The following is a 14,846-nucleotide window of genomic DNA, read 5'->3' as shown; positions in this document are numbered from 1 at the left end:
AATTGATTGATTAAAGTTAGTTTTAACTAATTTGAGTGGCAGCAGCTGTTGTGACAGCACATTCAAACACTCTGACTGCATGCCACTACAGAAATAGTCTTGTGGCTGTATTACTAATTGCTACCATTATATTAACATTCTAAATGATTTGAAAGAAGCTTTAAAATTAAATAAGCCATATATATGATAATAAAAGTTATCTTTCTTGTCTTTCATCGGTCAGACAGATCAGAACTCCATGACTGGAAGTTACTTTTAAATTTATCTTATTCCCTGCTTTATCAATTCAGCTTCAGCCTCTTACGTTTATCCATCATTAATACGTATTCTGCAGTTTGGTCCAAAAAATAAAAATCAAATTAAGATGCATACAAAGTCAACTTTCAAAGACTGCAATCTATATAGTGAAAACACTTCTATACTTTTCATGTTCCAAAAGATGTAACAAGTGAGTGAGCTGCATTATTGCAAAAGAGGCATTTTTATTTCAGGCTTGTCTTATGCTGAGAGGACTATTATCCGGCTAACCATTCTGATAAGCACTGTCTGTAGTGCATGAATGCAACAAATTTTATCAGTACAGTATTACGGAAAATTGTGACCATAAGCAAACAAACAGTTTCTTATTTGGAAAGAATTCTACATGACTTTCATACATTTAAGGAAAACAGAGAAACAATTATTTTCATTTGTCCTCCATTTACACTGCAGAAATAAAGACACTTAAGAGAAATACTGTATATCACATTCCAATAGTACACTTGGAATGGTATAAACAGAAATAATCTCAAATTCCCTTTCTAAATGCAGGAAAACTTGCAAGAAAAAGCACAGAAAACAGGGAGTTTCTTTTTTTTACAAGATTTCAGAGAAAAATTTTGGCCAAGGCACATATTATTTCCATGAATCAATCTTAAAATATTCAACACCTTACCTCTGGCTCATTTACCAGAAGTTGATAGACTTTGACTCTGTATTCACCCTTCTTAAGGGCTCTTCCAAGTCTAATAGTTATCTAGAAGGCAAAAGGAGTATCTGTTAGAACAGACATAAAAATTAGAATTCTATTTTGTAACACACTACCAAGACCAATGTAATGATTTCACCTGGCAAGTTAACAAAAAGTTGTAAATTATGATCTTAAGTTTGTCTATATTGTACCAATATATCTTTAATGATTCAAAATAACTTTGGAATAACCTTATTGTCATCAGAAAATGATGAAAGTGTCTCATTCAGCCGAACACTCTCAAACTCTTGATTGCTGGCATAGACTCTAAAGACTTTGAAGTGAGAAGATGGAACTCCAACAAAAGGCTCCAAATGTTGCTTGAAAGCAGACAGTGTAATTCTTTTATCAACATGCACCATCAGCCCTAAGCAAAAATAAAGATAAAAATGGCATGAAACACCAGCTACCAAAAAAAGCACTCTAGTGTATTATTTCCATATATTCAGTTATCACTTGCAGCAGAACAGTACTGAAAGTCAGAATTCTAGTTAATGGCCACATTTACATTTTATCTGAGTGTATTACTCTGACCTTTAAGAGCTTGTGTTTTAAGTGTTTATGGGCAGACACCCATGGAAGACAAAGCAGTTCCAAACTGCCCTATTTTGCAATCAGTGAAGTAGTATCTCCTCCATTCAGTAAGGCAACAAACAGAGGATCAGATGGAGCCTTTGCACATAACCCCCCTGCCTCAAGGCAGACACAGAAGTGCTTCTGGGTCGGGGCTGGCCAGGCACATGCCACCCAAACCCTTCCCCCCGCCCCCCTTTCCTCTTTAGGGCTTGCAGAATGAAAAATTCTGGTTAACTCTGTGTTCTGGAAGGCCACAGGGGTATCACAAGGCAAGCTCAAGTCTAGATTAAGGAACTTTTTCAGGGAATAATTTTGTAATTAAAGTAAAAGCCACTGTAGTAATACGAAATTTTGGAAAGCGAAGTGAATAGTTTGTCTTCAGAAACTGTGTTTTGCAATTTGGACTACACTTCAAACTACAGTATGATTGTGTCATAAATATTTGGAACAAAAAAATTGCTATATATTCTGAATATTTAATTGAACAAATAAGATTATTGAAATGATAAATCTGTTCGTGTTGTCATACAAAAAATACATAAAAGCTTTTCCCTCAGGAAGATAATTTATACAGTGTACTATGAAAGCATCAAAATTACCATAAACGAATCATTCCTGTAATCAACTAGTCCCACAAAAAAAAAAAAAAAAAAAAAAAAAAAAAAAAAAGGAAAAAAAAAAGTAGCTCAAGATTAGCCCAAAGAAAGATTCTTCCAGGCTAAAGGAGTAATTCTATTCAAACGTTAGTAGCTGCAATTAGATTTCTCTCTGGTTTTAAAAATTAAAACTTGTTCACAAGTTGACTCTTCATCTATTATTATTACATCAGGATTTCTGGACTGACAGGAAAACTTTTGCCTTTCAAAATATTTATTTTTTTCTCTTATTATTTAATTATTCTTCTGTTAGTATTTGCTTATGTTCTGTAACTAAGAATTGTTTTAAAATTATTTATGACAATTATTATACTACTTAGGCTTTTACACCGAACTTGTATGGACATACTCATGTCAGCCATACACATCATTGTACCTATTGGACTTCAGGCAATGAAAAGCAACAAGTCTACTGCATTAAATGATCAATACCAAGTATATTTGAATTTCCTTCGCAGTGAAGTGACTAGGAATTTTCGGGTTTGTTAATCTAAATGTTAACAGAATTATTGCTCTGTGAACCACAGTAAATAACTGCATTCTGAAACAAGTGAATCATCATCAGATGCAACTATTTTCCTTTCACTGGAAGACCACTCAGCTTGCTCTCCAGAAAACACTTTCAATATAAAGAAACAGATGTATCAGAGGTAGCTTTTCATTTTCTTAAAAACCAAAAGCAAGACACTGTTCAAACATGTAATTACTTATTTCAAGATCAAAATTAGGCTAGCTTGCTAAACATGACACCATGTCCCATCTTTACACTTCCGTTAGCTTTAACTGGACATGAAATCAAGTTTTTCAGCGCTGTTAGACTTTTTAAAACAGCATATGAATTAAACAGTAACAAAACTTGGATTATTTTACAGGACTTAAAAAAATGAATACGTACATTTTTGTCCTTCGCCCAAACCTTCATCTGCAGCGTAGGGTTCCGACTTAAAGTACATGTATTGTGCTTCTCCTCTGCTCTTGCCACTTTCATCGTATTCACTATCTGTTCCAGAATCTTCTTCTGCTGTATCCCAGGTTTCTTTCTTCCCCTGATTTGCTTTTGATCGCCTGCTACTTGTGATACTATGAGAATCAAGTCCATTAGCCAAGGGAAGTGGGGCATTATCCACGTTGCATAAAGTATCACTGCTATGACTGGAGCTGAGGATATCACTGTCCACTGAACTTGTACTCCTGTCGTTATTTACATCTGAATCTGATCGTTCCTCGGACTGGAGATTTTCTGGATCAGAAATCTGAATTTGGTTTTCAAGTTCTCTGTTTTCTCCTGATGCTGAAGAGTCTATTTCATTTAAAGGCGATTCAATGTTTTCAAAATCACTTGCTTCTGTGCTTTTGCTGCTGTCTCCATTATCCCCTTCCTGCTGCTGCTGCAGGGACAGGCTTTTAAGCTTTTCGGTGCTTTCTTCCAGAATTGCCTCTACAGATTTCATATTACCTACAGGTCCTTTTACCCTTTCACAGGCTTCATCCAAGTGGCCTGAATCTCCACTAGACTTCTGATAAACTGCCCGTCTAAATTGAGATCCAGGTGATTGCTCTGGTAACGAAACATATAGTCTGATTGTATTTGCATGACGATCCAAAAGTTTCCATAAATGAGAACCTGTGTATGCCACATGACGATCTAAAGACTCCGAGCTTTCAATAAATACCTGAATATAAAATAACAGTGTTTTATCACGTAGTGTTATTTTAAATAAAAGTAAAAGCAACAATAGCAGATAGGATTGAACACACATTAGAAATCATGTCACTAAGAAACATCAAATTTTATTAAAAAATTAAAATACATGTTTAAACAAAGACAAAGTAGTAGTTTTAATCATTTAATAATTTTAATGTTTTTACTTATCCTTACTTTCATAATCATGTTACTATTGCAGTGAACTGTAACTAGACTGACCAGCTGCAGTAAACAATTTTATGTTCAGAAAAATATTTATGTATCACTTCATGTGTGCCCTTCAGCTGTACACTAACACCAGTTATGATAGTAACGAGCCCCACAACTACAGTTGGTAGTCTTTATTTTCTAATATAGCATCATAAATAAGAGATCTTTAAATGTACACATAGGTAAGTAATAGTGCAAATTAGAACACAAGGGAACAAATTTCTCTTTTCCCTTTGTCAAAGGCCACTGTGTTGCAGTGAATGCAAAAGGGCTTGGAGTAACTGAATAACAAGTCAATGCCATTGTTTTGCTCAGCTACAAGCCATCAAAGCCTTCGCTGATCTTTCATTATCAAGGACAGTGTGTTCTTGAGCCTAAATTTCAGAGACAGAGGACATGCAAAATGTGCTAAAAGATGTGCTATTACTACTGCAGTAAAAAGGGCAATGCTACAGATGTTATTTAAGTACTAGTTACTCGTTTTCTGAATGCATTACCCAACTATTACTGGAAACATTAATAGTCTTTTTGGAAAAAATGTAAAATTGGCTAGGGGAATTTGCAAAGTAAAAATGCCTAAATTTAAGACAAAAACCTACAAAAATCTTGCTCTTGGTTTCGACATTTATTTCTTAAGAACTTTAATACTGTTAACAAGCACAGCTGTTCAGAAAGTATAGAAAACAAATTAGTCAGGTTTCATAGTAATATGCCAACCTTTATTCCCTGAGAAGGGTTGACTTAATCTTCATCGTAAGACTGTTAACTTCACCATCATTTGAACTACTGAGTATCAACCAGATGTCTGATTCTGAATCTGCTCTACTTTGTTACCTACACTTGGCTTCATATATAGCCTATAATATTGATCAGCACCACAATATCTGCTAGTTAAAAAAAAAGCCCACAGTACACAATGAAATAAGCAACAGTTACCCATTATAAATTCTACACAGATATCCATACCTTTTACAACACAACAGCGTAGTCTACAAATGCATGAAATGAACAAGTTAAAAACCAGAGCACCTACCTTGTTACTTCTAAAAAAGCCTTCAGATTTTAGTGTTTTGCTGGAAACATTCAGAAGACGCAAGTCATTGTAGCACCGTTCTAATACTACCCGCATTGTGTCAGCGGGCAGGTTTGTAGCCTAAAATAAGACATTGACAGTGAGGTAACATGCGTATTGTACATAATTTCAAATACTGGAAAAAGTATTTAATTCTTTAAGACTATTCATAGGGAAAGGAGGCTTGTTTATTGACTTATAAATTGCAAAAGACAATACTGGGGAAAACCTCCCAAACCTTGCTCAGTCCCATTTCCTTTCCTCCATCCTTTGATACGTAGCAAACGTTAGTTATCCCAAAGGGTCAGTAGACTAAAATGGCTTGGCTTTGTAGAGAACTGGCAAATTGTTAACGACCAGTAATTTAAGGAATTGGTCTTGATTATTTAGGGTATGAACCAACTGAAAATAAAAAAAAAATATTCTCAAGCATCAGGTTTTGCACACTCTTCGCTTAATTCTTAATTAGACTGAATTCAAATTACTGAAACTATGTTTCATAACAAGTATTAGTAAGTTACACCAACCACTGAACTATTTCACACAGAACTGCAAGCAAAATGCCTGTCTCCCAGTTCAATGGAAGCAGTAACATCCCATGGTTTAAGACTATACAAAAATCAATCTGCATCTTAATAACAAGTAGCTGAAAAGGGGGGGTTGTAGGTAGAAGGTGGACAGCTTTGGATGTTAAATTTCTATTACTGAAGCCAATGGGGGAAGTTACATGTTGGTTCAGTTATATGGTAACAGTTCACTAGTTCTGCCACTGAACGGATACCGAGTGAGGTGGTTCAAGTTACTAACCCAAAGAACATGAACCCAACTCTTCAACTTCCCCCAAAAACTTATTATCTGCTAAGCTAGTAAGCAATATGGCCAGACACCAGCTAAGCTCGTGCAAAAGCCAGGGCAGAACTCTGGATGGAAGCAAGCAGCAGATTGCTGCTTTCAGCGGCAGTGAGCAGATAGACAAACTCCACTGTAACAGCTAACCTAACCCTACTGGAGATGACACACAGTATGAACTGCATAAGGTGCAGGCTCTCATTTTAGATAGTTAAATTATGACACATTTTCCCAGTCAAAGTGAATGACGACTCTGTAATACAAGTCCTTAATGACTGTAAGTTACCTTTGAAATTAGCTGTTTAAATTCTGAAACTGTTTGATTCAAATAAGCTCGTACACTTATTGGAGGAGCCACAGATTCAGTCTTTAGGTCAACTATGTGAACCTTTACCATGACCTCTGTAGGGAAGAGGAAAAAGAAAACAAACCACATACACATATATATGAGAGTTTGACAGGCAAAGAAAACACACATATGCTTGTCTGATGTACTGATTAAGGGGTTGCATTAAATACATACAAGCAATAATAAATTTGAAAAGCAGTCCAATTTCAATTTAATTTTCAGACTAATTTTAATGCCAAAAGAGGCAAAATGTTCCACAGTAATGAGTTTTAGTATATCTTAGAACTGCTTCAATTAGAAGTTGGGAACACAGCACAGTACCTAGTTCTGAGTACTGCCCTCAAAAAAATCTAGTACAATGAAGTTTTTCTTCTTTCACACATCATAATAAAGTTCTATGCTTTACAAATTTTATTTTCATGCTATCATGCAATATACAATTTTAGTCTATTCTTGTCTATATGTAATTACATGTCTTACCACCAGGTTTATAGCACTGGAAAATTTGGTCAGGTCTTCTTGTTTCCAACAGCAAGTCAAACATGTACGTTGATTTGACACCTCCAAGTAATAAACCCATTGGTGTATCCTCTTCTCCTTCATAAGATCGTTCCAAGTAGTCATGAAACTCATCATATTTGACAAGACGACAGCAATCCAAAGGAATGGTCTCTTCTAAATCCATTAGCTAAATCACACATACACAAAAAAACCCACCAAAACATTTAATAATGGTTTATTTGAGAGTTTAGTTTTTCCCTTGTAAGCTAGAAATATCTCAGTACATGTACATTCAGGAATCCTTTGAATTCACAAATTTCAGCTCGGTTTTAGAGAAAAACCATTACGCATTCATCACAGATTACATACACACATGTGATAAATATACACGTCTTCAAAATCAAAAGAGAAGCCTGCATCAAAATGCAGAGAAGGAAGTTTGAAAAGTATGTATATGAGCACATGAAGACAGGTCCCAGAACTATATTCGCCTATCAATCATATCAAATGGCATCTTAGAGGCCTGAGGAAGTCAGATCCTCCAATTATCTTCCATGCATCTCAAGATGTTCTTAATACATTCTAAATGTGTAACTGCCTTGCTGGTACTCTCCCAGCCAAAGACGCATATGGCAAGAACCAAAAAGCACAAGTAGGTAAGCAAGAGCAGATGCCTTCAACTTCTACATGTTCCTGGAAGGCAAAGATCAACAGATGCTTTGGTATCCACTGATGTTACTGTATTAGCTATGCAGGATGTTTCTCAAAAGCGTTCTCTTATTTCCTAATACAACATTTTAACTGCAATACAAATAAGTGTTCAGAAGTCTTTCAACCTACTGAGGCTATGGTGAGTTTAACAGCAAAAAAACCACCACACACCCAAAAAACCCCCAAACTAACTCCAAAAAATAACCCCCAACAAAAAAAACCCATAGCCAACCCCCCCAAACACTCCCACAGCATTAGAAATTTAAAAACTGAAGATACACAACTGCAGAAAAAATTGCATCTAACAAAAGTTTTTTGTGATGCGTAGCATACCTTGTAAGCTATTTCCACAGCTTCCTTCAGTGTCCTGTCCTTATGAACCTCTAATTTGTTCTCCATCATTATTTGTTTTGTAGGATGCATGCAGAACAATTTAATCTACGAAATATAAAAGGAAGAAAAATAATCATGAACATATCTACAAATACCTGTCATATTAGACTACATTTAAATTTACAACACTCAAACTAATATAAAATACATCTTTAGCTCTACTTCAGCAATAGGACAGTTTCCTTTCAGCTGGTTACACAACTGCAGATGGAAAACGCCAAAGGCAGGGTAGATAGCACTACTGTATATAGGTATATCTGTATCTTTTTGCAAGCTAGCGTACATTTATAACCAGAACATCTTTGAACTGTAGGCAGCATGCAAATCCTCCAAAACAAAATGCATATAGGAACAATAAATGTGAAATTCCTTTTTCCACATAGAGTTACATATTTCACAACCATAGAGAACCTTCTAATAAAACAACCACTTGATTCATAGGTAGACCAGCTGTCATGCTTGTAAGTCATAGATGTCATATTTTTTTTGTTACTATTAAATCTATGGTTGGAAAAAGATTCCACTTTTTCTGCCAAATAATTATTTTAAATTAGTTTAAGAAACATCATTTTACAAAGCAAAGGGCAACAGAAAAAGATTTAACAGTACGAAACACCTAACAGAGCATTACATACTCTTTGGAATTTATTTTGCTGAAGTCAAGTGATGTCAGATTACCTACAGTTTTGTTTTGGTTTTCATACAATTCAAATTCATATGAAAGATGTGAACTCCACAAAAACCTCTGGTGAATACCTCTAACAGACGCCTCCACTGTGTACAGGCTTCCAATAGGTGTACAATTCATTTTAAAGAATTATTAACACATTTATCACAAAAAAAGTCCTTTTCTTGTAAAAAAATTACTATTTACAGTAGAAACATTTCTTACTAGGAACACATTGTTACTTAGGAGAAATTCTAACCTTGCAAGTGTTGCGCTCAATTTCACGTTGCCTCTTTTCTTGTTCTTCCAATTCTCTCTCTTTCTGTACCAATTGTTTAATATGCTCTGGATACTCACGTGCCTCAAGAAACTCTGCCAGTAAAAACAAAGCAATAGTTTTAAACAACAAATTTTTCCGTAGCAGGCAACATCTGAGGAATTATGGGTGTATTTAATAGTTATCTTTCTTGCCTTCTTCCCTCTCTCTTCTCTGCCCAGATTTCCCACTATACCATGTCCTGTTCTCTTTTTCATGATTTAAATGAAATCAAAGCCAGTCTTTTATTCCCCTTAATTATTCCCCTTAATTAAGCAGCAACAGAAGAAAATTCTATTAGCACAAAATTAATATTCCAGTATCAGTAAGGGAAGCTTTGTTGTTGTAAAGTTCTGTTTGCACTTGAGCCTGTTTTTACAATAAAGGTAAATTCTGTTCTAGAAAGTGAATTAAAGGATAATAAACATCACAAGCTACCATCCACATCGTGATAAAATATTGCACTTAATACAGATTAGTGTACTGCATGAGATTTTGTTTCACAAAGAGGAACAAAACCAGAACATGCAATACTTAATCACGTTTAAAAAAAAAAAAAAAAAAAAATCGACTTTTGCAAATACAGTTGTCTTCCAATCCTGGTGTCACTCCTATCACAAGGAATTGGGCAAATAATTTCAGATTTAAAAATGGGTTTGGCATGTTGAAGAAATCTGAAAGCAGATTTAGTTTCTTTATTTGCTTATCGAGGAATTAACAGTCATTACACTTACAGGAAAATCTATTTCCAAAGAGAGCTCTTGACCCATATAGACTTCGTTTATGGCTGCTGTTTATTCTTAAGCTTCATACAATTTACAATCACTTCTTGTTCAGAATGAATAATATTCTTATAATTCAAATATTGAAACAATATTATTTTTTGTTGCTCTTAAGACTTGCTACTTTATCAAATTGTTTATAAAAGGCGTTGTTTTAACAGTATCCTTGTGTTGAATTCACTTCAAAAATACATAAAGCATCTACGTCAGATACAGTTACTTTAAAATGAAGTAATGTACTTTTATAATTGCACTGTCCCCTGTACCATGAATTCTCAGAAACAAAGAGAAGACAGCAAATTTGATTTTGTGAGATACTTAGTTTTTCCTCTCCCTATTTCCTCAAAGAAAACACCTTTGTTCAACTCTATGAAGAAAATAGTAGAAAAGTAAAAGAAAAAAGTAGAAAGGTAAAAAATAACAGCACTGAAAGTACTCTATGCATGATGAAATAGATCGCTGCTAAAAATAAATAAAATGGAATGTTGAAAAGAGATGACAAATTTACTCTAAGTATCATAAAAGACCTTATATAATATACTGATAGAGAAGTAGCTGCTGTACTTTTATTAATTTGGGATATTTAAAAAAAAATTTAATAAAATTCAGTATCAGCTTAGGGTTTTTTAGTTTGTATTCCAAAAACATTAAAGCTTGTTTTATTTATCCTTGCACTGGTAATTTCTTTCCTTATTCTTGTTAATAGTGATCCTCAGATTCTCATGGTGGAATTCAAAATTTTACCCCAAAAGCAGCAGTTAAAGGGAGCAGACAACTCTTCATCTCCCTCCTAAAATATTTACAGCAGCAGCAGCAAAACAAAATGTTACTTTCAAAGACCTTTTATTCCCTTCTCCACTGGACACATTACAAGCTAGTGTGTTACAAACTCTACACTTGCATATTCTTCAAGAAGAACGAGTGTGTGCCAAAAGGAGCTACACAATGTGAGGTGCTGAAGTTTTCAGCTGTGAGGTTCTACTCTTAAGTAATATGTAATTTCAGTTTACCAATTAAGAATACAATAAATAAAGCTAGGAAAATATTCTCCCTACAAAAGGTGATTTTAAGATTCTTGAGAGCTTGAATCTATTCTTTGGGACATGCAACCTCTTGAGCTTTTAATGAAAAAGAAAAAAAACCAAACCTGCCTTTGAAAGTTCATGTGGCTTCTCATTCGCTCTTAGGAAAAATTATTGACTGAATGGATTTTTTTGTGCACCTCAGGTCATTAAAGTTCTGAGTTCTGGCAACTGAACTATATACACCCTGAAAACAGAACAGTCTATACCATGTATCAGCCTAAGTTCAATCAAAGTGACAAAATTCCCTTTACCAGGGCAGACTACTGAATTCTTCCTTTAAGAAAAAATACATACAGCTTTGGAACTGTAAGCAAATTAATCTTTGGCTCAATTCAACCAGTTAGAATATTAACAAAATATTTGATTCTTCCAGGCACACTGCTGATGAACAAACGTGGCTAGGCCACTGCTCTTCTGGTTTCCTTTCCACAGCTGTGCTTCTAACAAAGGATTAAGAAGAAAGGGAAAACAGCAAACTAATATGCTTCCTTCTCCTTGGATATTACTTAGGAAAAGTTCTATCTATCAAACTTTCATTTACTGCTGCATCATTTATAAAATCCAAAACTTTATCATTATGAAGTTCTTACATACTCATTTTTAAGAAAATAATTTTTTGTTCCACTACCGATGAGTACAGCAGTACATTATAGTTTATTCAGCGTCACCCAGTATATCTTTTTCATTTCCATAATATCCAAAACACTAAAAATTTTGAAAATTTATTTTGTGATGATCTCCTAATGATCTATAAAGGTTTACTATAACAGGTGTAATGAAAAGGTATAGAATAAGGCTTCCTATATGAAAGTTACTTTAGCTTGGCCTAAATATACTGATACCACCATCTTTACAAAAATTAGTACTCATCACCTGTAAAACATCTTATTTCACAACAAAATCTTACTAATTAAGAACTGCAAAACATACTTACTTGCATTTCTTGTTGGATCCTTGAGTCTATATATCAGCATGTATGCATTCGTGGAACTGGTGGAGAAAAGAATAGTTACCTGAATTTATCAGATAGGATGACAATACTGACTTCAAAAGCTGGGGGTTTTTTTTGTTTTGTGGTTTGTTTTGGTTTGGGTTTTTTTTTTTTTTGTTCCAAGTAAGGAGCTATGTCATATATATCTTAGCAATACACTAACCAAAAAGGATTTTCAAAAATAAATACCACATTATTTTAATGATCTGAAACAGCAGTCAGGATATTGGAAGCATCTACTATTAATTTTAAGCTAACACGTTAAGCACAAGCATCTTGGCCGCTCATTTGATTACACTAAAACACCACAGAAAGAAAAGTAATGTTACAATATTACTAACCTAGCAAAAGCACTGGAATAATATCCTCTGCTTCCAGAAGATCCACCATATGTTTTCTTAATATCTTCCTGAGTTATCTAACAGAAAATAAATTTAATGATTATTTGAGAAACTTGCACTAATTGACATGTTTTTATTCTCATTAGGAAAAATGGCATTACATAATTAACACACAGTATTAATAATCATATTTTTAAAAATATTTCTTGTTATTTTCTGACTACCAAAAAAAAATCATAGAATGGTTTAGGTTGGAAGGGACCTTAAAGACCACCTAGTTCCAACCCCCTGCCATGTGCAAGGACACCTCCCACCAGACCAGGTTGCTCCCAGCCCCATCCAGCCTGGCCTTGAATACTTGCAGGGAAGGGCCAGCCACAGCTTCTCTGGGCAACCTGCTCCAGTGCCTCACCACCCTCACACGAAAGAATTTCTTCCTAATATTTAACCTAAATCTCCCCTCTTTCAGTTTGAAACTGTTACCACTCATCCTATCACTACATTCCCTGACAAACAGTCCCTCCCCACCTTTCCTGCAGGCCCCCTTTCAGCACTGGAAGGCTGCTCTAAGGTCTCCCCAGACCCTTCTCTTCTCCAGGCTGAACAACCCCAAGTCTCTCAGCCTGTCCTCCCAGGGGAGGTGCTCCAGCCCCCTGAATATCTTTGTGGCCCCCTCTGGACGCGCTCGAGCAGGTCCACGTCTTTATTACTGTGGGGGCCCCAGAGCTGGATGCAGCACTGCAGGTGGGTCTCCCTAGAGCAGAGCAGAGAGGGGGAATCACCTGCCTCGACCTGCTGGCCACAATTCTCTTGATGCAGCCCAGGATGCAACTGGCTTTAAGTAGGAACTTAGAAAAACAACATCCAGGTTCTTGATTGCAATAATGTTTATGGATACATGTAACACCAGAAATGCAGCAGCAAGACAGCTTTAACAGTACACTCTGGGTTGTAACAGAACCACAAATACACTTCTCCAAGCAAGAAGTACTCTTCACATGTATAGAAGGCAAAATCCTAAATCCAGCCTGGTCTGTACATGAATAAAGGCTTTGTTATGAACCACACCCCTTCACCATCAAGAACACTCCCCTGCCCCAATGCACAAAACCCCATGTGTAAATAAATAAAAACCCTCTAGAAATCAGTTAAGAGCTAATGACTGAAACGTATGTATATGGCAGGACGTTAGGATGAGAAAATGAAACAAAGTAAACGCTTGAAATATCTGCACATAAAACCAGCTTCATTATATGCAAGTGAAAAATCACATGAAAAATAGAAAGTTATTGCTTCATCTATGAATATACAAAACAACTAAAAATACTGGTTTTACCTTGCTAACATGCTGATCATTAAAGCTGTACCACTGGTCATCACTAAAAGATTTTATACAAGCATAATAATGGCCACCAGCAGCACTTCCAGAATGAACCATAACAGAGAAGAGCTCATACAGTAAAGAACTCTGGGGAGAGAAGAAAAATATGTGATATATATTAAGAAAAGGTGACCAAACGATCATTTAAAAAAGTTGTAAACCAGTTACACGACCCCACATATATAAATAGCTGTTTGTTACAAAACAGCTGTGTAACAAAAATGCTTTGCTGCAATAGACACTGAGCAAAATCAGAGCTGATACACTAAACATTACACAGGAGTATGTAATAATGGAAGTAAAGAGGAATTTCCCCTTTCACTGGTGGGAAGAAAGAGAGGAAAAGACGACCACAAACGATTTATGCCAGTTAAACATTTCCATGGTTTTTTCCTTAATGCATTACAGTTACTTCTTTTCTCTACAAGCTCTGAATTCAGGAATTCTCAGCTAGATAGGTATTAAATATATCTTCACACAAAGTGGAGAAAACAAAAGTAACGACCAACTTGCATGTAGCTACCAAGTCTAGGCTTATTTGCTATCACCCTTTGCTGCATTCCTGAAGATCACTTTTTTGCCCCTTAATGCATATTGCAAATGAGCAACATGTCATTCAACGCTTGGCAGTGCCCTAACTTCTCTCATACCACTCCCGAGTTTGCTGTCACAAACCTTTCTTTTCATAGATAAAAGGATGGAAATAAAGTGTACTAAGGACATATCTCTACAGTTGTGTATACATTTAAAAAAAAAATTCAAACTGAACAATACTGACTCATATGCATGTTACAAGAATTAACTTTTACATTATATAAAGAAAATGTTCTGTAAATTCTTAGCATATACTGCATCCATTACTAAGATATCCAAATGAAAAGCTAACAACATGGCTTGACAGCTATGTTCGCCTTGAGAACAAGTAGCATGAATTAATTGACCAAAGGTACTGTCAATACTAGGACATGACATTTGCACTACAGATATATTACAATACTCCGTCCCTGTTCCAGTCAAGTGACCATCTATTAATTTCTTGCTGCTTCCAGCTAAGATTGACAGTATTCAGAACATTTATCCAAAAACCCTCACAAACGGGTTAAGGTAAATTTAAACAGGAAGAGATGTGCAGATTAAAATCCAAGTTAGCCTTTAAATATTTATGAAAGTAACTATTACAGCCAAACAGCTAACAAGTCTGAATAAAAGCTATTGGCCAAATTTCAAATGAGTTCACTGAATAATGACATAG

General features: G+C 35.3%; 1 protein-coding gene across 4 annotated transcripts in view; it reads right to left on the bottom strand.

Annotated features, from left to right (window-relative positions):
• USP47 (ubiquitin specific peptidase 47) overlaps positions 1-14,846 on the bottom strand; it is a 56,654-nt gene that overhangs the window by 8,796 nt on the left and 33,012 nt on the right. For 3 of the 4 annotated variants that reach the window (XM_086472443.1, XM_086472445.1, XM_009948516.2), the window contains exons 12-22: positions 13,550-13,681; positions 12,214-12,290; positions 11,816-11,871; positions 8,958-9,070; positions 7,972-8,076; positions 6,907-7,114; positions 6,364-6,479; positions 5,190-5,309; positions 3,137-3,914; positions 1,201-1,376; positions 935-1,015 (exon numbers count right to left, since the gene is read on the bottom strand). In XM_086472443.1, the coding sequence (XP_086328569.1) occupies positions 935-1,015; positions 1,201-1,376; positions 3,137-3,914; positions 5,190-5,309; positions 6,364-6,479; positions 6,907-7,114; positions 7,972-8,076; positions 8,958-9,070; positions 11,816-11,871; positions 12,214-12,290; positions 13,550-13,681 (1,962 nt within the window). The remainder of the gene's footprint in view (positions 1-934; positions 1,016-1,200; positions 1,377-3,136; positions 3,915-5,189; positions 5,310-6,363; positions 6,480-6,906; positions 7,115-7,971; positions 8,077-8,957; positions 9,071-11,815; positions 11,872-12,213; positions 12,291-13,549; positions 13,682-14,846) is intronic. The other variant, XM_086472444.1, reaches the window with a different exon arrangement.

The sequence above is a fragment of the Leptosomus discolor genome, chromosome 12 (assembly GCF_034619465.1).
Source record: "Leptosomus discolor isolate bLepDis1 chromosome 12, bLepDis1.hap2, whole genome shotgun sequence".
Lineage (NCBI taxonomy): Eukaryota > Metazoa > Chordata > Aves > Leptosomiformes > Leptosomidae > Leptosomus > Leptosomus discolor.
This window is presented reverse-complemented; position numbering and strand designations above follow the sequence as displayed.